Consider the following 25,042-nt stretch of genomic DNA (forward strand, 5'->3'; position numbering starts at 1 on the left):
TGGAGCAGCTGGCAAGGAGGAGAAGCTGCCCGAGTGCGGGGGGTTGGGGTGGTGGGGAAGGGTAGGGGTGACACAGACCAATGCAAGCAAAGACCAGGCTCAGAGTAACTTTTCAGAATTGGAGGTTTCCTTTTTCCCAATAGACCTTCTAAGCGGCTGCAGTCTCTAGGCAGATGGGGGCAAAGGGGGCCCCAGGTGAGGCCCAAAGGGCTGTTAGCTGCGGCCAGAGTGGTGGCTGTGAGGCAGGCTAGGTGTCATCTTGGATGCAGTTCTCAGGTCAGGTGCCACAGGGGCAGCCCTATCCCGGGTCCTGGTACAGGCTGTCGGTTCAGACCGTGTATGCCAGTGTGAGTTCATTGATTTTGGAGGCTGCAGAGCAAAAAGAAATACAAACAGCATAGTGAGTGTGGTGCTTGCTGGCCTGGAGCAGGCCACAATCACAGGCTCCCCACGACACCTCAGCAGACAGAGGGGCACTCCCACAGCTGGCCCTGAAGGAGCTCCATGTCTAGGGAGTAGACTTGCTCTGTGGGTGCCGGGCCAGCAGCCCTGGGGTCCGGGACTGGGTCCCAGCACCCACAGTGCCTGATGCCAAAGCTCAGACCAGACCCCATACATCCTGCCCCAGCTGTGGAGCAGCCCCAGCCTGGGGCGGGGGGAGAGGCAGTACATTCTTTTTCATCAGAGCAATGGCAGGGGCACACAGCCCAAGGCCATGACAGGGATGGGCCCCGTGACTGCCCTAAAAGTCATCTAGTGCCTCCCGGCTGTACACGCAAGAACTTCGGCTCCACCCAGGTCTGTTCTCCCTGCAGGTCTCCTTGCCCTGGTGCCTCAGCTTACGCACACATCTAGTTCTTTCCTCAGGCACTACAGCTTGACACCTCCCAGCTTGTCCTCTGAAGAGGGGGTCTCCTGCTGTCCTCTGACCATCCACAGCTCTCCTCAAGGTCAGTCACACTTGTCTTTCACTAAGGAACATCATTCCCATTGACAGCAGGGTTTGTGATGACCCCTCCCTAGGGTGCCTCTGGAGCTCAGGACTGCCTGGGGACTCCAGGGTGATGCCCAAGGCAGTGGACTCATGGTCTCGCAATGATATTCATTCAGCTGAAGCCTCCATCCTAGATGGCCCTGCTAACCTGGACATCGCGCCGGCTAGCAGGCAAGGGTTCTGCGACACATGCCACACAGGAGCCAGAGCGCTGTCTCCTGATCTAGCAAAGCAGACATGTGGCTAAGGTAGCTGCAGCAGGCCAGCTGGGAAACATACCCAGCCCATGCCAGACTGCACCCCAAGGGTGTCCCCCCGCCACCAACACCTGCTTAGTGGACTTCCAGTCACAACCCCGCGTTCCCCTGGGCTCCAGCTTGCCTCCAGCATGGCTCAGGTTTTCCCAGCCTCCAGCCCCTCATCCTGTCCCAGTTCCCCTCCCAGTCCCAGTGTTCCTGGCCTTGACCTTACTCTCAGCAGAGCAAGAGGCCCTAGGCTTTCCCACCCACCCCCACCCCAGCCCCACCATGTTCTCTGACTCAGAATTGTAGAATGCTAGATGAGACTACCCTGTTGCTTAGCCAATTGTCCTGACCTGTTCTCTCTGCTGCCTCATGAGGGGATTGGGGTAAGGATTTGGGGCAGGGAAGGGAGGTTCTGTGGTAGGAACAGATAGGGGTCACCCCTCAAAACACAATCCTTCCCCTGCCCTGCCCACCGCCACCAAGACCAAGGAGGCCTGGATATTACTGGGCACTGCCAGGCACATCAGGTTGGGCTCAGGTCGCTCACTGCTGTGCACTGTCTTCACCAGAAAGCAGGAGGGTGCACCACGGGTATAGTGCCACAGGGTGCAGCTCTTGCCCTCTGCTTGCAATCCCCATTGAGGAGTCCATGGAGTTCCACCCAGCTGACAGGTTCCCTCACACACTTCACTGTCCACCTCCTCGCCAGCCTCTGTCCTGTGAGGGTGCAAGGCAAAGGCCAGGAGTGTGGTGAGGTAGGGTGGTACGAGCCCACACCAGTCACTACAACCCTACTCTTGGCACCCAGACATACTTCTCATGGCATGAGAGCTACGGGAAGCCATCAAGACCAAAGCAAAGAAGCATGGCACCCATTTGACACCAACCCCTTTCTCTGGACATACCTAGAACATAAAGATTGGCCTCACACCAAATCAGGAGGCCCAGGTGACCAAAGCCAAGTAAGGAAGCAAGGGAAAGACCTGCTCCCCTGACAACTCCAAAGCCATTGTGCCATGGTCCCAGGTGAGATGGCACACTACTAGGAAGAGTAGTGACCATTATTATAATAATGGCAGCATGGATTATAAGCAGCTTATTAACAGCAATTATACAGAGAGAAGTGAGAGTGAGCAACAGGGTGAATTGGGGTCAGTGCTCTAATAACCTTAAACATGGAGGATTCTGCTGCAGTTGAATTAGCAAGCAGATACTCCTGAGTGTCTGCTACCCACGTGCCAAGGTCAAGATTGGCAACACCACCAGCCGCCAGAGCAGAGGGCTGGCTTTGGCTGTTCATCTAGACAGCTTCCAAAGAGGGTTGTGTGAGTACATGGCCTAAAGCTACCAGCTGGGGCAGTTGTGGGCAGACGCTATTGTTGCTGCCATCTGAGGAGTTGGGGAACCACTGGAGCAAACTAGACATTGACCAAAAAGTCGGCATTCTGCAAGGTCATGTGCACACCAGGAGTCATGAGAATCCCCAGAAGGGACCTAAAATGTCCATTACCCCTCATTCAGCCTGACCCTGAGGCTTTGAGCAAGAAAGACATGGAGGAGAAGGAAGAGCTGGCACTAACTTCAGCTTCCTAAGAGGCACGGGTGACGGCCCAAGTAGATGGATTCCTGCCTCCCACGTGAGAGACATGCATGATGCTCCCGGCTCTTGGCTCCACTTCTGGACCAGGCCTCACAGGCTCAGGCATCTGGACACGAACCAGAGTGTGGGAAAGAGCTCACCTTTCCCAACCCAGCCCCAAATTCCATTTTAATACTAAAAATTCCAATAAGAGCTAACATTAAAAGTGAAGATAAATGTATCTTCTTCAATTTGTGTTTAGCATTAGTTCCATTTGAAAGGCAGAGAACTAGACAAGGAGACATAGAGCCCTTTCATCCACTGGTTCATTTCCCAAATGCCTGCCAGGATTGGGTCAGGCCAAAACGAACAGCCTAGAATTCAACTGGAGCCTCCTGCATGAGACGCAAGGACTGAAGCACTTGGTGAGTCGCAGGGCCCTGGAGAGCAGAGCTGGCCCGAGCCCGGGGATTCCGCGCTGCGGTACAGGCATCCCAAACAGTGCTAACTGCAGTGCCGAACACCGGTACTGCTTGTGCCTTACTGCGCAAAGGAATGATTATAAACCTAGTACGATGGGCATAGAACATATCAAGTTGTAATCAAAATGAAATAATAGCACAAAGTACAAGATGCTAGATGAGAGCAGTTTCTATATACTATGAAATTAGCTTGTTACCAGACAATGTCTTTTTTCAGATTTTTTTTAATTTGAAAGGCCGCATTATAGAAAGAGAAGAAATAGAAAAAGGCATCTTTCATCGCTTGGTTCACTCCCCAAATGGTCACAACAGCCAGGGCTGAGCCAGGCCAAAGCCAAGAGCCTGAAGCGTCTTCTAGGTCTCCCACGGGGCTGGCAGGTACCTAAGCACTTTAGCCATCCTCTGCTGCTTCCCTATGCACGATTGCAGGGAGCTCAACTGGAAGTGGAGCAGCGGGACTCAAAGCACTACACATACGCAATACGGGCATTACAGGTGGAGGTTTAACACAACACCACGCCATAATACCAGCCCCTAGACTGTCTTAAATTGTCAACTGTAATCCTAAGGGAACCACTAAGGGAGTAGCACTAAAAAAAACTTAACTTGACAATAAGAGAATTAAAACGATAGGCTGGAAAAATGCTCGTTTACATTGAAGAAGTAACAGAGCACGGGTAGTTGGAATGAGCTCTATGAGAAAACAAAGAACAAAATGGCAGATGCAAATCCCACCTCACCAGTAATCACATTATAAGTGACTGGGTTGGATGGCACAATGGTTCAATCTCTAAATCTGCACCTTGCAAGAGCCAGGACTCCAAACAAGAGCCAGTTCGTGTCCCAGCTGCTCCACTTCCCATCCAACTGGGAATACCCCAAATGTCAGTGAACTGTACACTTTGCAAAGAATGAACTTTGTCGTGTGAGTTATAGCTCAGGAAAGCATTTTGAAAATAAAGCAGAGCAAGGTTAAAAAAAAAATGGATTTACCTTATTTCTTTGCATTTATTTTGCATATGCTTCCCCTACCATTTGGTTTAAGTGAGCTTGTTGGGTTAGCATGCGAAATGTTATTGTTTTTACTAGTTTGCTTTTTTAAGATTTCACTTAAAAAAATTTTATTTCAGGGCCTGGCATGGTAGCCTAGTGGCTAAAGCTCTTTCCTTGCATGCACCAGGATCCCACATGGGCACTTGTTCTAATCCCAGCTGCCCCGCTTCCCATCCAGCTCCCTGCCTGTGGCCTGGGAAAGCAGTCGAGGACGGCCCAAGGCCTTGGGATGCTGCACCCGTGTGGGAGACCCAGAAGAGGCTCCTGACTCCTAGCTTCGGATGGGCTGAGCTCCAGCCATTGCAGCCAGTTGGGGAGTGAATCAGTGGATGGAAGATCTTCCTCTCTGTCTCTTCTCCTCTGTATATCTGACTTTCCAATAAAAAAATAATTTTTTTAAAAGATGCATTTCATTTGAAAAGCAGAGTTCTGGAGAGAGAGAGAGATCACCCATCTGCTGGTTCACTCCTCATCTGCCCTCAACAGCCAGGAATGGGCCGATTTAAAGCCAGGAGCCAGGAGTTTCTTCCAGGTCTGCCACACGGGTGCAGGGCCCAAGGCCTTGAGCTGTTCTCCTCTGTTTCCCAGGCCACAAGCAGGGAGCTGAATCAGAAGTGGAGCAGCTGAGACACAAACTGCAAACCATATGGGATGCTGGCATAACAAACTATAGTTTTCCCCTACTATTTTCTATTCTACTAGTAACAGAGAAAATATTTTCCAATTTATGTATCAAGCAACTCAATGGACTGTTAAATTGTCCTCAGTTTTTTTTTTTATAAAGTAGCAGTCATCTCTGTAGCAGTTTCTCTACAATTCAACATAAATAGTACGGTAGGAGCCGGGACAGTGGCTCAACAGGCTAATCCTCTACCTCCAAGCACATTATCTCAAATGGGCACCGGTTCATGCCTCAGCTGCTCCACTTCCAGTGCAGCTCCCTGCTTATGGCCTGGGAAAGCAGTAGACGATGGCCCAAGTCCATGGGTACCTGAGCACACGTGGGAGACCTGGAAGAATTTTTTAGCTTCTGGCTTCAGATCAGCTCAGCTTTGACTGTTGCAGTCATTTGGGGAGTGCACCAGTGGGCAGAACATCTTTCTCTTTGACTCTCCTTCTCTGTGTAAATCTGCCTTTCAGAGCCCAGCATGAGAGCTCAATGGCTAAATCCTCACCTTGCAAGCGCTGGGATCCCATACCGGCACCAGTTTGTATCCTGGCTGTTCTATTTCCCATCCAGCTCCCTGCTTGTGGCCTGGGAAAGCAGTCAAGGATGACCCAGGGCCCTGGGACCCTGCACCTACATGGGAGACCCAGAAGAAGCTCCCAGCTGCTGGGTTCAAATCAGCTCAGCCCCAGCTACTGCGGCCATTTTGGGGAGTAAACCAGTGGGAAGATTTTTTTCTTTGTATCTCCTACTTTACATAAATCTGATCTGTCTTTCCAATTAAAAAAGAAGCTGCCTTTCAATTTAAAAATAAATAAATCTTTTTAAAAGTAGTGTCAAATGAATTGATGTATGAAAGAAAGTGTTTCATGCCATAATAAAGGTTCTTTAAAACAAACTAATAGGGCTCGGCAGCTTGGCCTAGTGGCTAAGGTCCTCGCCTTGATCCCATATGGCCGCTGGTTCTAATCCCGGCAGCTCCGCTTCCTCTCTATCTCTTCTCCTCTCAGTATATCTGACTTAGTAATAAAAATAAAATAAATCTTTAAAAAAAAAAACTAATAAATTAACTCTTTAAAACAAATCAACAAACCGCAAAACAGGGCAGAGGATGCAGAAACCTACATATACTTCAGCACTAAGCAATGTGCTGGTGCTGCAGCTCAGTGGGGCAGAGTGGTGGAATACCACAAAACCGACCCCTACCTCACAGCACACACTAACATCAACTTTTCTACTTTAGAGAGCCACGCCTTTTGGAAGAAGCTAGGTAAGAGCTCCATGGGGTCAGAGGAGGAAAGTTTTCTTCCATAAGCTACAAAGATACTATCCACCTTGACAAATCTGAACCAAAAGCTACTTTACATCAAAAGGCCACACAGGGTTTGAGGAGATAAGTCACTTTTTAGATGCAATAAAATGAGCATCAAAGGACTCATATCCTGAAATCCATGTCAGAAAGACAAGCAGGACACTAGAAAGACAACACTTAAACAGCCCCTCCCAAAGGAGAAAATGCCAACAGGTCAGAAATCAAGACGAAGCATACGCTCATCCATCATCACTAACAAAATAAAGACGCAGCGAAACACCACTGCACACGGACGGACAGGCACCACTAACATCGTGTGGAGCAATGTGATGTCCGAGATGATGCTGAGGACCGGCAGGTTGGTAGGAGGCCTGGGAGATGCGCTGCAGAAGCTGACCCAACACAGAAAGCACCCATAGGCTCAAGAACGTAGAGACAGGTGCCAGCTACAGCCCACTGCCTCTTTCTGGAAGCTAGGTTTCACCGAAACACAGCTACATGACTCTATTCTACGGCTACTTTCGAAAGCAGTGCAGTGGCAGAGTGGAGTAGTTGCCTCAGTGAGCATAGGGGCCACAAAGCTTGAGATATTTACAATCTGAGGAAAATATCTCCTCACCCATGACACGCGACAATGAACATGAACACAATGGAAGTGACAGCAATTACCTGGACATAGGGGATGCAGCTCCACCCTGCTGCTCCACCTGTATTCACCTTGAACTCTTTCAAACTAGAATGGCACAGGGAAAACGCAAACCAGTTCAGGTTCCTAGCACTACAAGTTGAGATTCCTTCCAAAATTCATTGTTCTTTTATTACAATTGAACTTTGAATGTGTATTTCCACAATTTCTAAAAGAATTTACTCAGATAACAAAGTTTAATTAAAGTTAAATGCAGATATAATACTGCCTCCATCCAATACCCAAAAACGTGAAAAAGGCTCAAATGCAGTTGCTAAGCCTAGCTTCACGACTCTGGGACATCCATGGCAGGAATGCCATGAGGCAAAAGCGCTGTGTCTGAACACACCTATGAGACTGAACAGCACATGCTCTTGGGACAGCATCTGAAGTTCAGAGCCAAGGCCAAGGAGACAGTGAGCAGACCTGAAACCACCTGTGCTTCTCCAACCCACCAACGCCAAGTCCACATTCTGTCCATTACTTTCAGGTGTCCTGTGTGTCTTGCATCTCTGCGCACCATGCACCTTCTCCTGGCTGTAAACCGTCACCTTCCCCATCATGGATAGAGGTACACCTCCGTGTACTCAGGTGCCCCCTGGCGCCAGACTCGGGAACTGCTTCCACTTTCCACTGGCACGGCACAGGAGGGAGGCTACTGCAGCCAGCTCAGGGCAAGATGGAATCGAAAGGTAAACGTTGGCACAGAACACCGAGAAACCCGTACAGGTGACTCACAATGGCACTTTCCATTCACTTTGTGAAGATCTTTAATAAGTAGCAAAACTCTGAAAACGACTTCCTGACTCACGAGCAGAAAATTGTGCAAACTACACCACATGCCTGCGTGGAATGTTCGACAATGAAAACTTACCTAGGGCACCTGGGAAAATGCTTACAAAAAAAATAGGTCAAAGGGAAATAAAGAACACAGAACACATACAAAACTGTGCACATGCTATACTTACATCTCAGTTATAAAGATGATTTTAAAGATATCACTCTTATTTGCTTCTGCATACTTCTCATTTTCTACAATGCATGCTTTTATTTTGTAACCCATCGAAATCTTCTCTCAAGACAAGGAACATATGTATTACAGAAAGCAGAGCGGGTCCACCTCGATGCAGGATGTGTTCCGCTGCTGTTTACACGCTGGGATCCCATATGGGTGCTGGTTCATGTCCCAGCTGCTCCACTTCCCATCCAGCTCCCTGCTTGTGGCCTGGGAAAGCAGTCGAGGATGGCCCAAAGCCTGGGCCCCTGCACATGCGTGGGAGACCTGGAGGAAGTTCCTGGCTCCTGGCTTCAGATCAGTGCAGCTATTTGGGGGCCGAATCAGTGCATGAAACATCCACTTTCCTCTATCTCTCCCTCTTTCTCTGTTATTTTGTCTCTCAAATAAACTAAATGAATCTTCAAAGAAGGGGATAAGACGGAGGGGCCAGTCCCCAAGTGGCAATGTACAGTGAAAAAGGAGCCCTGCACGCAGCAGGCTCGCCCCAGCAGCATGCGAGCAGCGGCTACATACCTAGACTTTTCATGGCGTGGCTGCTGCCCCAGCGGACGTGCTCAGCCTGCTGCCTCCTGGCCATCTCCAAGACTTGCGCAGAGGCGTCCATGATCTCTACGACTGCTTTCAGCAGCTGGCAAGGAGGAAAGGCGGGGACAGCGCTCGGTGTCCTGCTTCCCGCTCAGGTCACACTGAGCATGCGAGACTCATGTCCCCAGAGCGCCAAGAGGGAACAACAGAATCCCTAGCAGGAGGGTCACCAGAGTTCTCCAGCTCGGCTCTGGCAACCTCTCACTGCACAGTGACCTACCACATGTGCCAACCCCACACAGCACCTTGGCAGGACAGGGAGAGGGAGTGTACTGAGATCCAAGGCCCTTTCCAACAGATGGGGACTGAGCCCAAGCCACCTGCTCACGAGTTGCCCAGGACAGGCAAGCCAGGCTTCAGAAAAGCTGAAGTCTCCCTGTTAAATAAGCCAAAATAAAAGCCACACATGGAACCCTTGAGCCCTCGGCAGAGTTGCCGATATAGCAACTGAGGCCCTTGCCATTAAAGCTGGCATTGTTGCTTGCTCGCTGTGGGTCTGAAGGCAGTCAGCTAACAGCGAGTCAGGGCTGAATGGCATGAGCCCACCCTCTCCTGTCCCGTCGTGGCTGGCTCACGGGCACAGACCTCGCCCTGCAGGGCCAGAACGCAAAAGCAGGGCATGGCCAGTGCATGTAAGAAGCTGTAGGCTCAGACGAGGGTCTCACTCAAACCCCAGCAGTGCCAAGACCTCTTCAGGGCAGACACTCTCCCTCCACAGCTACAGGCCCCTAGGCACAGCGAGGGCAACCACCCCAGCTCAGATCTTGGGTCCCTCAGCAGCAGCAGGGCACAGCAGCAGGGGAGGGTGGGCAGGACAGAGCAGAGCAGCAGGACTGGATATTACCTGGCTACAAGAAGCCAGAGTCTGGTGCACGGCCTGGATCACGGGGCCGCAGAGGTGCAGGTCAGGCTCCGGGCGCTGGCAGCACTCGCTGAGCTCATTATCATAGACTTGGAGAAAGGCAAGGACGAGCTGGTAGAGGTCAGACAGAACCAGGCGCAGCTTCTGTTCCACGGTGCTGCTGTCTGTCCCACTCAGAGCAGACCCTGGCTTCTGCTGAGAGAAGGGCCGTAAAGTCCCTCAGGCTCAGCCCACTGGGCCAGCTAGGCCCGCAGCAAGCCCAGGCTGGCAACCCCAGACCAGTCAGCCTGAGGAGCAGGCTCGCAACCGGCCATTGATGGCACACAGCCCACTCCATCAGAGCAGAGGCCTGAGCCGAGGGCTGCTGCACCAGCCCGCATGCCACACGGTGTGGGCAAACTGGGAGCTTCAGGCTCACATGTGCACACCTTGGTCCCTGGGGCCCAGCCCGGCACCAGCCTCTCGCCCTCATGGAGACAGCTCCACATCCTCAAGCCTGCTGAGCCCTACACATAACCTAACACACATAAGCCTCAGGGCACACCAACCTGGGGCGGGTGACATCTCTCAGCCTATGACCACGGTGGCTATGGCCTTATCCCCAAGCCCCACAACCCCTAGGAACCACCGTCCTCACCTCTGCTCGGAGCGCCTGCAACTTGGCAACGCACTGCTGCAGCTGCCTGGCCAGGTCTGCCAGCTTCTCTTCCTCTGACTGGGAGGAGGGGCACGAACTGCAGGCAGAAAAGAGGGGGCACTTTCAGCTCTTCAGTGCCAGGGCCTCGGGTACTTTGTAGGGCACATGAACAAGGGTCCATCTGAAGTGACAGAACACCTGCCTCGGGTGCTTCGCGCTCCGCTCATCGAGGACGGGCTGCACGTGCAGGGGCCTCAGCAGCGTGTGCGGCCTACAGCTGGAGAAGACCTCCTCCAGCAGGTCCTCGTTCTTCTCCATGGTGTCCTCAAAGCACTCCTGCAGGCTGTCGGGGCATCCCCAAGGCCAGACGGTCACAGGTTGCAGTGGCACTGATGCAGCAAGCCCTGGGTGCCCCACAGAAAAGCCAGGGGACAAAGGAGACCAGGCAGCAGGGCCAAGAGACAGCTCTCTGCACCCCACCTGCTGGGGCTGCTCAGAGTGGCCCACCTCTGCTCAGGAGCAGCTGCGGGACTCACCCTGCTCCAGTACACACATAACTGCCCAGCTCTGTGAGCAGTAAGCCAGTCCCCGCGCTACACGGCCACTCCTTGCTCAGACGCTGGCCCCAGAGCAGCCAGCCAGCTCTCTGGCACAGAGGGTGTAGGGGTCCTACCTCAGCCTGCACCCCCAGATGCCAGAGTAGGGTCAGCAGAGAGCAGCCCCCGCCTCCAGTGCTCCAGGTCCAGGACAGAAATGAGCCCAGCTGCCATGGCAATCTTTACCTGACACAGTTGGAGCCTCCGACGTTCAGGCTCCGAATCACGTTCATGAGCCGGTCCATGAAGTGCAGTTGCTTCCAGGGGCAGGCACAGCCCTGGGCAGAGAAGACACGCTGGCTGGGTACTAAACAGGCCCCACCCCACCCTCTCCACGCGCTGCCCCTGACGGGGGTCGCTGGAAACAACACACTTCCAGGAGCTCCAACAGTGCCTGGCACAACACTGGAAAGTGCCCGGTGCCACAGGAAGAGGGAACACAGCCCTCAGGGACGCGACGGTGCTGAGCTGTGCTCGGCTGGCAACACAGAAGCTTGCACACGCAGGCAGGAGCAGCCGCCTGCCATGCCCCACAGCATGTGCCTCTTCCAGAGCATTGCTGTGCATGCAGCTGCACGCTGCCCACCCTCGGCGTCCAGCTGCCTTCTCCGGGCACCACTCCTATGGGAAGTACCTGTGCCAGACCACATGCCGCTGCTTCAGTCAGCAGTGACGGGCATTTGGGTTCCTCCTACTTGCAAGCTATGAAAACTTTATGAACTTCACGTGTGAGCTCGTATGTGCATCGGCTGTCAGTTCCCTTGACTACGTACCTAGGAGTGGGCCTGCACGGCCAGACACTCCTCTACAGGCCTGTTGGCATTGCTAGAGCTTCAGACAAATGCCCGTTTAGATCCCTTTGCCCATTCAAGAAATGTTGCAATTGATTTGAGACAAATTGATCTAATGCCAAGTTCTAATCTGCTGGTTTAGTCTCCGAGTGCCTGCAACAGCTGGCGCTTACTGGGCTGAAGCTGAAAACCTGAAACTCCATGCAGGCCCTCTCTATGGGGGGCAGGGGCTTAGCCCCGCAGCGTGTCGGCTGGGAATGGACTCCAGACTTGGCCACGCTTCTGCAGGTGCTTAACCACTAGGCTAAACGTCTGCCCCCAATTCTTGAATTGAGTTTTGCATTTTTCTATTCGAGTTGCAATTCTGAACAGATTCCAGGAACACAAGTCTCGTAAGGGCTAAGTGATTTCAGATACCTTCCTCCATTCTGGCAGATGGTGTCTTTGGTGCACCAGATTCCTTAACTTTTTGTAAGATTTCCTTCTCTCTCTCTTTTTTTTTTGAAAGGTAGATTTACAGAGAGAAGGACAGAGAGTGAGAAACAGAGAGAGAGAGAGAGACATCTTGCACCCACTGCTGCACTCTCCACATGACTGTGACATCTGAAGCCAGGAGCTTCTTCCAGGTCTCCCATGTGGGTGCAGGGGCCCAGTGACTTGAGCCATCTCCTGCTACTTTTCCAGGCCATAATCAGGGAGCTGGATCAAAAGTGGAGCATCCATCACATAAACAAGTACCTATATGGGATTCCAGCACCACAGACGGCTGATTAGTGTGCTATGCTAATGTGCCAGTCCTGCAGCCCAAGAGGGGCTGCTTGGGCTTTTAATGTGAAGTGATGACTTCTTAGGACATCCTGAGCTCCTCACGTCAGTGTACCTGCAAAGCTGCAGGCACTGTGTTTGCCACAGTCGTGGAGGCCCCCTCTGGGCCAGCATTTCTGGCATTAGCTGGCTCCTGAGCCCCTCACATGTGACCCTGAGTCTAGACTGGCTGCCTTGCTCCTCACTGTGTCAGTGTGCCCTAGCTCAACTTAAGTGTCCGACAAGGATCACACTGTTCTATACTTCTTTTGGGGGCACCCATATATATGGGGCTGAGGCTGGAGCACAGCATGTAAAGCTGTTAGCTGCAGCACTGGCATGCTATATGGGTGCTGATTTGAGTCCTGGCTGCTCCACTTCCCATCTAACTCCCTGTTTGTGGCCTGGGAAAGCAGAAGAGGACGGCCCAAAGCCTTGGGACCCTGTACCCATGTGGGAGACCCAGAAGAAGCTCCTGGTTCCTGGCCTCAGATCAGCTCAGCCCCAGCCATTGTGGCCACTTGGAGAGTGAATCAGCAAATGAAACATCGTTTTCTCTTCCTCTCTCTCTCTGTAACTCTGACTCTCAAATAAATAAAATATATCTTCTTTGAGCCCAGCATGGTAGCCTAGCGGCTGAAGTTCTTGCCTTGAACGCGCCAGGATCCCATGTGGGTGCTGATTCTAGTCCCGGCAGCCCTACTTCCGATCCAGCTCCCTGCTTGTGGCCTGGGAGGACAGTTGAGGATGGCCTAGGGCCTTTGGGACCCTGCACCCGTGTGGGGGACCCGGAGGAGGCTCCGAGCTCCTGGCTTCAGATGGGCTCAGCTCCAGCCATTGCAGCCTCTTGGGCAGTGAATCATTGGATGGAAGAGCTTTCTCTCTGTATATCTGACTTTGCAATAAAAATAAAGAAATCTTTAAATATATATATTTTAAAAGACAACATAAGTTGGACAAAAGCTAAGGATCTTCAGTCTGTGCCTGATTTCTCCAGTGCCACCTCTCAGATTGATGCCAGCATCGCAGCAAGGAAGGAGGTTGTGACCGGGGCTGCTGCCACCTAGAGGGATCTGGTAACATGGGGAAACATGGCACAGCCAGGCAGTAAATAAATGGAGGCCAGGGCCTGGAGGGAACGGGCAGTGACTGCTGGGGGACACTGGTCTCCTTTCATGATGATAAAAAGACTTCTGAACAACCCAGAGGTAGGACCTGCGCAGTGCTGTGAATGCGCCAAGCGCCACTTGAGTGCATGTTTTGCAATGGCTTCAAAATCAAGTGCAGCTACAGCTTGGGGAAATGAAAAAGGTCTGGAGATGGACGACGGGACAAGCAAAGCTGATGCGGTTGACGTCAGTTCACTGTGCACATGAGCATGGTGACCAAGGTCTGTGGCACATGATGCCTATTTCAAATACGGCTAAAATGGTAGATTTTGCACTGTGTCCATTTTAGCACAACCAAAAATGTGATAAGTGCCAAGAGCTGGGGAAAGTTCCCACAGTGCGGAGGATGAAGGGTACACACACCGTCTCTCAGCCTCCGCACGCCACTCCCAGGGCCGGGCAGCTGTTGGAGCTTCCTCAACTTGAACCTGACCCTAATTGAGAGCCGGAAGACAGCACTGCAGAACAGACACAGCTTCGAGCTCAGACACACTGTGGATAAACCTCTGGCTGTGTCTGGGGAGCTCGAGTCACATGGTGGCAGAGAGCCCCGATCCAGAAGTCCAAACTACTCCCAGTGAGTGGGGCACAGTGAAATAAACAGGGAACCCCAAGGAACCGGAACACAGCAAAGACACTGCGGGGCTGGGAGAGTCCAACGAAGTGACCCTGCAGACCTGAGAGAGCTCACACATGACCCCCGCAACACACAACCCACCCCATGATCTTGGGCACAGCCAAAACAGAGACGGAGGTCTGGGAGCCAGAGGCCACGGCACAGCAGCGTCAGCAGCACCGCGCAGAGCTGCGCCAAGGCTGCACACACACAGAGGACAATGTGCACTCACTTGGCCCATGGAAAACCCCAAGAGAGAGCTTCTGAGCAGCAGGTCACATGAGCACTGCGAGTGCCGGACACAGGCACGGCGCAGCTCCCTGCTAATGTGCCTGGGAGAGCAGCGGAGGTTGTCCATGTGCTGCACCCGGGTAGGAGACCAGGATGGAATTCCCAGCTCCTGGCTTCAGACCAGCCCAGCTCCAGCCACTACACGCATTTGGGAAGCGAACCAGAGTATGGAAGCCCTCTCTATATAGGTATCTCTCTCCCCCGCCCTCTGTAACTCTGCCTTTCAAATAAAATAAAGAAATGTTTTTAAAAATAACTAACTTGGGCCCGGCAGCGTGGCCTAGCAGCTAAAGTCCTCGCCTTGAACGCACCAGGATCCCATATGGGCGCTGGTTCTAATCCCGGCAGCTCCACTTCCCATCCAGCTCCCTGCTTGTGGCCTGAGAAAGCAGTCGAGGGCGGCCCAAGGCTTTGGGACCCTGCACCCGCTTGGGAGACCCGGAAGAGGCTCCTGGTTCCCGGCTTCGGATCGGCACAGCACCGGCCGTTGTGCTCACTTGGGGAGTGAATCATCGGAGGGAAGATCTTCCTCTATCTCTCCTCCTCTTTGTATATCTTTGTAATAAAAATAAATAAATAAATATTAAAAAAAAATAACTAACTCAAAGTGGCTCAAAGGCCTACAACAGAAGGGCAATCTTCACTACCCCGGACTTAGCAATGGCTTCTTAAGCACAGCCAAGCCCAGCAGAGAGAGAGAGAGAGACAAGCCCAGCAGAGAGAGAGAGACAAGCCCTGAAAACACCAAAAGACAAAAACCGTCAATCAAATATCTGACAACACTTAAATTCAGAACCCAAAAACAATTTTTACAACCTAGCAGTAAAAAGTCAAATGAGCCCATTTGAAAGGCAGCAAGGGACTTGCCCATAGACATCCAAAGTGGACTGATGATCCCCCCACTAGTCCCCAGAGCGCAACAGAGCCTGCTGGTGCCTGGGACAGCAGTGGCCGCTGCAGGACCGTAGGTGCCAGAGAGGCTGCAGGCTGAGGCGCTCACACCACATGGCCACCAGGAAGGTGAACAGTCTCCGTGACAATGTGAGCCACCTACAGAACCAAGAGCACCAAACACAACACAGAGATCATCATCTCAAAGCAAGTTTAGGGGCCAGGGCTGGAGTCTGTTGGGTCCACTACCAGGCAAACTGGCAGCTGCTGCATAAAAGCCCTCAGGCAGGAAGTACGTGTGGGAAGGCACACAGGTTGAGGTGGAGGGTAATCTCTGCCACCGTGTGACTCCAGGCAAGTTGTCTCCGCCCGTGAAATGAGGTTGAGCTAAACATCTACTGCCGAGTGGGCGTGACAACTGCCTGCACGTGACGTAAAGCCAGCAGCCAAGGGTAGGATGCACTCATTGCAGGCCACAGATCTGCCTCCACCCCCATCCTGCCCTCCTTGCCATGCAAGGGATGGTTAGAGCCCACCCTCAGCAGACCCTGGCAGCGTAGGGCCCCAAGAATCTCAAAGGCGCTAGGGGAAGAAACTCCTGGCAGCCCCAGGCAGGTAATGTGAAGGTCCCCAGCCAGGGCAGGGAGCATGCCCAGCCTTGGTGGGGCCAGACGAGGACCTCTTACCTTCAGAAGATCCTGGTCATCTGGAGCGCACAGCATCAGTTCATAGCCAAGCTTCACCATCTCTGCAGGCACACACACACACAGTTACTGTACAGCTACAGTTGGAGCTACTGCAGCTCCCACGCTGACAGGCAAGGCTGCTCACAGCACACAGGCACCCAAGGTTCTGTCCTGCTAAGGGGCCTCCTGCGACATCACCAGGCTGGTGTAGTGTGGACATGCAGGGTCAGCACTGCCTGCACCCGTGGCCTGCTCCCAGGCACTCGCCCTCTCCACAGCTGTTTCCTGGCCTGCAGTGGGGGCTGCAGACCTGAGACTCCACCTCTGGCTCCTGAGGCTCTGCCACCTGCTCTGTGTCTACTCCTAAAACCAGCACACACATGTGCTAACATCCCACACACTCCGTACCATCACCTCCCATCAGGCGGCTTGTCCAAAAGGTGGGATCCGGGCTGCACTTTACAGATAGAGAGCTTGAGGCCCTGCCCACAACAAATAATGCCTGGCCACATCTTCCACAGGTGCAGGACATTCGAATATAGTGGTGCTGGACTCAGTGGCAGGAAGCAGGTGCAGGCCTGTGTGCCCCCCGACACACCTTAGCAGGAAGCCAAACCCTGTGGTCATGTGCTCTGGCAGGCTCCAGCAGGAAGGGAGCAGAGAGGAGATAGCCAACACTCTGTAAGTAATGGTGTGTGGCCCAGGCAGGCCCACTGCCCCACAGCGCTTAGCCCCCAAGCCTCAATTCCCTGACCCTTTCTTGCTTTCAGCCAGCACAGCGAGCCAGGATGTGCCTGCAGCCCTCCCCTGGACTGGTCACAGCAAGAGCCCTGCCTGACGCCCTGTCCCCAGCACAATGACCCCAGCGCAGGCCACAGCCTTCCCTTCCCCTGCCCTGCTCTCCCTCAGAGCCTGTGTCCCCACACCTTCCTGCTCCCTGACTGGCCTGCCGCCTCCCTTGACTCCATCTTTGTCACCAGGACCATCTCTTCCTAACCCTCCGACACCCCCACCCCACACTGCCCTCCTCCGGGTGGCTTACAGTGCTGCTTTCCACGCAAGGCTTAGAGCTTTACAGCTACTCTCTCCTGGCTACCACCCCACGAGGGTCTTAAAACGTACCACCATGCCCCCAGCACCTTCAAATGCAGCTGTTCCTTCAATACTTGGCAGGTGGAGGTGGCCATTTGGGACAGAGTTGTCCCATAGCAGGACAGCTGGGTTCAAGTTCCAACTCCACTTCCAGTCCCACCTTCCTGCAGGCATTACCCTGGAAGGCAAGGCTTGGTCCCTGCCACCCATCTGGGAGACCGGGGAGAAGCCAGCAGCCCTCACCTTCAGCCTAGCCCAGGCGCCTGCTGCAGGCATTTCAGCAGTGAGGCAGCACATGGAAAATCTCTCCAGCAGACAGAAGCTTGCTCTCTCTCTCTCTAGCCCCCTCCCCCCAAAGCCTGTGAAATGAGTTAAAACTTAATTTATAAATAAACACGATACTTGTCAGATGAATCACAGAATAGTCCTAGCGCCCCAGTCCTGCTGGCACTGCTGCTTCTGCTCGTGGGGAGCCCGGGCCCTCAGCACTGCCATGCGCACTGCGCAGGAGCAGCCTGACGCAGCAGCAGTGCAGCTGCAGTGGGCCAGGTTCAGCATATGTGTGTGCGTGTGCACATGCGCCTCAAGGAAGCCAGCAAGCTCCTGGCTCCCGGGTAGTCCCATGGGGGAACAGCTCTGGGAAGCAGGGTGCACTCACCAACTGCTCCTGTCCCTTTTCAGCAGCAAGGACAAGTGGCACCACACAGTTACTGTGGCTGTGCCACCTCGTGCACAGACAGGAGTTCCTAGGTCCAGTTTACCTACCTTGACTCACCTTGAATCTGCAAGGGTCTATCAACAGCCTCAACGCAAACTTTTAAGTTGATCGTTTTGCATGATGCACTAATGACGTTATAAATATCCAAGTGGCCCCTGGCAGAGGAAAGAATCCCCACCCCAGTGGAAGAATGGGACCTACCCTGGATCTTCACCTCCACCGGGGCTGTCTTCAGTGAGCTGAGCTTCTCTTGCAAGGAGGGGCAGGCCCTGCAGACAAGAAAGCAACAGCAGTCAGGCCCGAGAGGGACAAGGAACACCCACGCTGGCGCATGCGCAGAGCACCACGCAACTGCATCCCCATCAATTACCAGAGGGAAACCACTTTAAAAAGCTTATTTCCAGACATGGGAATTCCAGGACTGACATGACAATTCTTCTCTAGGCTCTAAGCTTACCTACTGCATAGGACAGCACCGGGGACAGAGGCTGCAGCCACCCCGCCATCCCCCTGTCCCAGCGGTACCTTGCCAACATCCTGCTGTGGGAGCGCAGGGCACCAGGAGCTGACTAGCATTCCTACCCCATCTCTGTGCCATGGCCGGACAGAAAAGGCAGCCACCAAATGTGGGACACATGTGTGGCCCTTGCCCTGGGTTTAGTAAATGCTGATGCCTGGCTCTATGTAGCCTCCTGCCAGGTCTCATCCTCCCATAGGGCGCAGTCCACCTGCTGCACACTGGGTCCTGAGCCCTGGGAACGCCTGCTGTGGCTGTCCTCACTAGGGAGCCAGGAGAGTCCGAGTAGGCACACTCAGCCTGGCTGCCACTGCAGTCCACCTCACCGCCTCCTGGGGATGTAGCGCAGAAAGCAACACCCTAACAGCGTGGGCCCCAGTAACCCAGGGGCCCATGAGGGCATGGCCCACCCTACACAGAGGGCCAATGCCCGGCACACTTGGAGTCCACAGACACTGAGGCTACAGCTCCTGGATTCCCCTGGGACAAGGTGAAGCAGGCACAGGAATAACACTCGGCAGCCAGGTGCTAAGGAAGGAAATGTGATGCCGTGGGAGAACCATAAGCTGCCCAATCTTCCTTTAGGACCACTGCTGCCAGCTAGTTCCTGGGCTACTTCTGCAAAGACGCTGTTTCTGGTATTCACATAAGTACTAGGAACAGCTGGGGGACACGGCCTTTGCTTCCACCCCTGCGCAGGCAGCACAGCAGCAGAGTACCCGAGCTTGCAGCAGAGTACCCGAGCTCACAGTCAGCCTCCAGTTCTGCCTGAACCCAGCAGGTGTGTACCTCCTCCTGGAAGTTGGCTCAAGACCCTCGCACTTGGCCAGGTGGTCCCTACCAGCTCCTCTGTTCCCAGGCTCCTGGCTCCTGGACCGGCCATTGCCTCCCCCACACCAGCCCCACCCCAGGAGCAGCAGTGGCTACCACAGAAGCCATCTGCCACTCGGAACCAGGCTCTTGCCATTTTTGCCTGGGTTATTGCTATCCTGCCTGCAGCCCCTCCCCTCCAAATCCATCTGTCACACAGCTCCTGGGCCACCTTGCCAAAACGCATTTCAGTAACTCGGTCCTTTGATCCTGTGCCTGCTCTACTCAGAACATACAGTTCAAAGGCCTCCAGGTGCTTCATAAGGCCCCCAGGTGACCCCCCCAAGCTGCCACTTGTGCCGCTGACCGGTCCCTTTCTAGCACCTAAACTTCCCTCTCATGTGCAAATAAGTGCCAAGCCAGGTGCTCAGTGACCCAAGGCAGCATGCACGGGCGAAGGGCTCTGGTAGGGGGTCACTCCCGTAGTGCCGGGTATCAGGGCAACAAGGAGGACATTTCACCCCATGAATTAGGAACATTTTCAAATTAAATGGGACTGAGAGCTGGGACTTCAAAGTCTGTGTAGGAGTTCTGGAGAACATGTAGGCACTCAAATGGTGTCTCCCAAAGGGAAAACAAAGGTCAATGAGAGAAAAATGTTTGCAAAGCACTGGTTTGCTGAGGGCTAAGCAAGGCTCTAGAAGATGGCAGGAAGAAAAGATCAAATATAAAAATGCCTGTTTCTTCCCCTAGCTTCTCCCCCAGTCTTGCAGTTCCAGCAGCACAGGCAGGCATGCCAGAGCACAGGCGCACCAACAACCCATGGCCACTACTGAGAGGCTCAGAGGCCTTGCGCAGGCTGTCACCAACCTTCCCTAGCCACAGCTAAGGCAGCTGCGCCGCTTGGGGACACCTGTGTGCCAAAGGACATCCTACAGCTTTTCCCTCTGCTAGCACCTCAGCCACAGGATCTCAGGAGCCAGAAGAGCTGACACCACACAAGGGCCACTTGCTGAGGTGCCTCATAGCCCAAGCCCATGGCCTGGCCCACGCAGGTCACTGCTCTGGTTCAAGGGCTCCAGGCAGGACAGGGCTCCAATCACAGCTTCACCTTTCACAACTCAGTTGGCAAGACCTGAGATCTTCAAAGCAGGTGTGAAGGGAGGAGAAGGTTCCTAAGACCATCTCAGCTGGCCAGTCTGAGCGCAGCCCCCTAGTCAGCACTTCCTGTACACCCAGCTGTTGTCCCAGTATGCCGCACCCTGTGGGAGGACAAGCTCCCGCCTTGCCCACTCAGCTAGGGGCTACCCCTGTGCACCCACAGCAAGAGAAAGAAAGAGGGAGGGGCATTACCGTCTACACATCCACTCCAGAATCTCCAAGCGGTACTTGGAGGGTTTACACAGCAGTTCCTGAATGGTCTTTGGTTCAGCGATGTACAGGCCCTCCAGCAAGGGGCATTTCAGCTCCTGCGCAAAGGAAACCAAGATCAGAAGCTTTTGGAGGGATGAGATGGAGTCAGGTAGGCAGGAGCGGTCTGGTGCATCTGCGACAGCTACCTGACCTGTAAGCCCCGGGGTTCCTTGCTGTGGCACCTCTGACACCTAGCCCATGGCGCTCATCTGTCCTGTCCGCAGCCGGCAAGTTCCTGGAAACCAGGATCTGTGTTCTATTGTCTACACTTGCCCCAAGTGCCCAGGTGCACCAGCAGACTTCCGTACCTGGTGCTGACCCCAGCTGCCACGGCACAGGTCGCAAATATAGATAGAATAAAGGCCCGGGGCACCCCCAAAAGACAAAATCGCACGGCCCGCAAGCTGCCCCATGCAGGGCTGACCCAGAGCCGCCACAGCAGCAGCCATGGCGAGGCCTTCCACGGCCAGCTCGCCGAGGCTTCCGGCAGGGCACTGCTCACGTTGCCCAGGAGTGGCTCCGGGGCCCCGAGGCACCTTAAGCTTCTGGAACACCTCCAACGCTGCTTTGAACACGCTGTCGTCATTCTCCTCATAGCAATCGCAGGTGCCGAGGCCGACCCTGCCGACACCGGCGACGCAGGCCATTTGCCCCGCCATGTTTCGCGCTCTAATCTGCGCACCACCCACAGCCCCGCCTCACTCGCTGGCCAGACTGCCAATCAAGCTCCAGGCTGTAATTCGCTTGGGGCGGGATCAAGGCCATCCAGCGACGACCCACTCCTGCCCCGCCTCGCCTTCCCATTGGGCTACGTCTTCCCCGGCGCCCACGCGCTTACGGCTCGTCACTCCCCGGGAAACCAAGCACGGTGCCGGGAACGGGAGGCGAGGAGGGCGGTGGATCGAGCTGGGGCTGACGCCGCGTCACGGGGCCAAACGGCGGCGTCAGTACTGGAAGCCTTGGACAAAGACGTGTAGAGGGAGGCTCCCTCCGGCAGGGGGCGCGCCCGCCTTGTTCGGGTCGTCTCTGACCGCTGCACGGGGAGGCGGCGTGGTGTTCCCAAGGAGGAAAGGAATCCTTGAGTGCAGCATGCGACTGAGACTTGAGCAACACTTCTTCCAGCGCGGAGATAATCTGCTGTCCCTCACGTGCCCGGTATATAGTCAGACGGACGTTTCTTGACTTCACATCCAACCTGCCCACTTACTAGCTGTGTGACTCCAGGTGGGTAGCCAAATCTGTCAGTGCCTCCTCGCGTTGAGTGTGACCCATCCCTAGCAAGAGCACTGTGGAAGTATGTGATTATGCTGGGCCCCAGCTTTCTCAACTTTGCAAAGTCCCCAGCTCACTGAATGTTCCCAACCCTGACACCTGTTAATCGGACAAAGCAACAAGGAGCTGCAAGGTGGTGGTGCCCCGGCCGGGAGGTGGGGGGATGTCAACGGTGGCAATCGGCTGTGCTAAGGCCTACCTTGCTCCGTAGCCCACTTAGCCAGCTCCTGGAGTTAGGCATGAGGACATAAGCCGGAGGCAGGGAGCTGCCCACACGCTTCTACCGTCCCCCACCTGACAGGAAGCGCTGTGCTGTGTCTTGGGCAGGAGGGACCCTCACTGGGCCCTGAGAGGCGCTGCTTGGGCCTGGCTGCACTTGGGCAGGGTCTGATCCCGATGGAAAGATTTGGAACGTCAGGCCCTTTTGAATCCTTGGAATCTCTGAACTGCTGCTGTAGGAGGCTGCAGGCAGGAGAGCGCACGTGCCCCGATCGGGCCCAGAGCCTGCTCCTTCTACCGCTCCGTGGGCCTTTCTGGAAACTGAGCCAGGCCATGGGGTATTTCAAGTTTGTTGTTGTTGGCGTTCTTGTTTGTTTGTTTTAGCTTTTTTTTTTCTTTTCTTTCTTTCTTTTCAGAAAAATTCATTTCAATCATAGCCCCAGCCCAGACGTTCAAATTCTTGTGGGCTTGTCTGTGGCTCTTTGCTAGCGCTGGAAAATTTGGCAGGAGCAGCCACAGACGGGTGGCAGCTCCTTCCCCCACAGCCCTTCTCATATCCTTTGCTCCTGAGGATCCAGAAAAGAACAGCCCCTGTGTATTCTGGAAGAACATTTCTCTTCCCCACCCACTTTCATGGAGCCAGTCCGTTCAGCAGGCCTCTCCCCTACTCAGCGACTCTGTCTGTGGCACCAGGTGGGACGTGGCAGGGCTCACAAAGCCTTGGGGGGCGGGGGACACCATATCACATACATGTGAGGTCCTAGAGAGCATCCTCATGAATCCAGGAGCTGCCCACCAGCCCACTGCTCATGATGCCTGTGGGAGGCACAGCTAGCAGCACGCTGCCCCTCCCTGACCACATTACCCCAGATCACGCTGCTGCCAAGCACTGGGAATGGCTGTAGGCTGGGCTGGAGACAGAGAGGCTGCTGGAGCTCTTAGGGAAGGGAAGGCAAGAAGAGGCCCAGTGGTAGAAACTTCTGGAAAGAAAGACTCGAGCTCACAGAAGTACTCCTACCAGAGAGCACTACCTGAACATCAGCTGAGCACCTAGAGGTGTAGGGATGTGGACGAGCGGGGTTTGGGCCTGGCAACATCTCTAAGGGAAAGTTATTCCCAGAGACGTGGTGCTCTGGGAGGGAGGCCTAAGTGGGGCAGAGGCTGAAAATGGGGCTCCAGGCCCTGTAGTGGAGCATGGCAGCCTGTGGGGGCCTGGGCACACTTGGAGATGGCACACGGCCAGACTCAGCATCCGGAGCATGGGGGAAACCCGGATGTGGGTTGCCCAGCACAGCCCTATCCATGTACCAGTGTTCAACAAACACATGGGAAAATTAGAGCAGCTGATAGGCACCAGCCCCACTGTGCCCGAGATGGCCTAGCCACGGTGGAGGCCTGTGACACACTGCGATTTCTGTGGTGGCTTCAGAGGGACATGACCCAGCAGTTAACTTTGCTGAATCGGCCTCCGAACTGTGGAGCACTGGGCCAGGCCAGGGGGGAGCTGTACAGAGCTTCAGGCCAAGTGACAGCACTCCAGAACCTTCCCACCCTCTGCATCGAGGCAAGCGCCCCAGTGGCCACCACTGCCTGCAACAAGCTGACATCAAAAGCTTGGCTTTTCGCAGCATGCCACAGGGGTTAGAGCTAGCTCTGAGGAGAAACTCCATCCCCTGTGAGAAGGGGTGCTGGGAGCATTGGGAATCCAAGCATGCTGTGAGGGCTAAAGCCCCCAGACCTGCCTGGTGCTATGGAACCCCATCAACCTCTGGTATTGAACCCCAGACACCTGAATACATTCACAGAACTGAGGTCTCACTCATCCTCAACCCCTGCCCCATCTGCAGAGTTCCCAGTGAGAGTACTGAGCACCAAATGCGTCTAGGCAACAAAAGCCGCGTGTGTGTGTGAGTGTGTGTGTGTGTGAGTGTGTGTGAGTGTATGTGAGTGTGAGTGTGTGTGCGTGTATGCGTGTGAGTGTGTGTGTGAGTGTGTGTGTGAGTGTATGCGTGTGTGTGTGAGTGTGAGTGTGTGAGTGTGTGTGTGAGTGTGTGTGTGTGTGTGTGAGTGTATGCGTGTGTGTGAGTGTATGCGTGTGAGTGCGTGTGTGTGTGTGTGAGTGTGTGCGTGTGTGTGAGAGTGTGTGTGTGAGTGTGTGTGAGTGTGTGAGTGTGTGTGCGTATATGTGTGTGTGAGTGTGTGTGAGAGTGCGTGTGAGAGTGTGTGTGTGAGTGTGAGTGTGTGTGTGTGCTCGCGCACATGCACCCAGAGATTTCAAGAGGAGAGCTATGTGACTGCACAGCTATCGTGTCCCTAGGGAAATGACAGTGCATGCTGGGTTGCTATCAGTCTCAGCAGAGCCTTTCCAGGTGACATCCAACCTGTGTGGGAGTGGCCACCGCCTCCTCCCCAACCCTCCTCTCCACCCTCTGCTGCTCTTCTGCCCAGTCCCCCTCTCTCTGTTGCATGCAGTGCTTTGCTCCTGCCATGCAGGGGCTCCAGCAGCCCCCACTCGGATATGTGGTAGGACTGGAATGACACTGACTTGCCACCTGCTGGCTGAGGCTCTGGATTCCCACCTGGCACCTCACATGTGTCTGTTGCCGGCAAGCCCTAGGACGCCACAGCGGCCCCTGTGGGCCTTAAAGATGGGGGCCTACTGTGACAGCAGGCTTGGGGAGGCTGGGGTCTCTGGCCTTAGTTCTACATGACCACAACTGTGATTCTAGGAACTTTCAACAGCAGAATGTTCTCATTGCAGGCTTCTGGGTGCCCCTGAGCAAGCTGCTGGCACATGAGGATGGAGAGGCTGCCAGGGAACCTTGGTCTCATTTGCTGCCACTTGCATCTCAGTGCTGGGGTCATGCAAGACAGGGGCTGTTTCCCACTGGGATCCCTGGGCAGTGCCACCCTCAGCCCTTGCCACGGAGCCCTTCCCTCACCTCCTGCAGAATACAGTAAGTGCCACCATCAGCACGGGGCCCAGCTGGGATCTCAGCCCACTCCTAGGGCTCAAGGGACTCCACGGGGTCTCTCCT

At 54.3% G+C, this 25,042-nt stretch overlaps 1 protein-coding gene across 1 annotated transcript; it reads right to left on the reverse strand.

Moving 5' to 3' along the window:
* Positions 1–292: 292 nt before the first annotated feature.
* Positions 293–21,168, reverse strand: HAUS7 (HAUS augmin like complex subunit 7). The gene is made up of 10 exons (XM_058658726.1): positions 21,050–21,168; positions 20,454–20,569; positions 17,975–18,042; positions 15,964–16,025; positions 10,902–10,993; positions 10,322–10,462; positions 10,120–10,216; positions 9,465–9,674; positions 8,549–8,663; positions 293–369 (listed from the first exon to the last, which is right to left on the reverse strand). The coding sequence occupies exons 1-10, from the start codon at positions 21,158–21,160 to the stop codon at positions 329–331; spliced, it is 1,053 nt and encodes a 350-aa protein (XP_058514709.1). The 5' UTR covers positions 21,161–21,168; the 3' UTR covers positions 293–328.
* Between the last annotated feature and the right edge of the window lie 3,874 nt (positions 21,169–25,042).

The sequence above is a fragment of the Ochotona princeps genome, chromosome X (genome assembly GCF_030435755.1).
Source record: "Ochotona princeps isolate mOchPri1 chromosome X, mOchPri1.hap1, whole genome shotgun sequence".
In the NCBI taxonomy this organism is placed as follows: Eukaryota; Metazoa; Chordata; class Mammalia; order Lagomorpha; family Ochotonidae; genus Ochotona; species Ochotona princeps.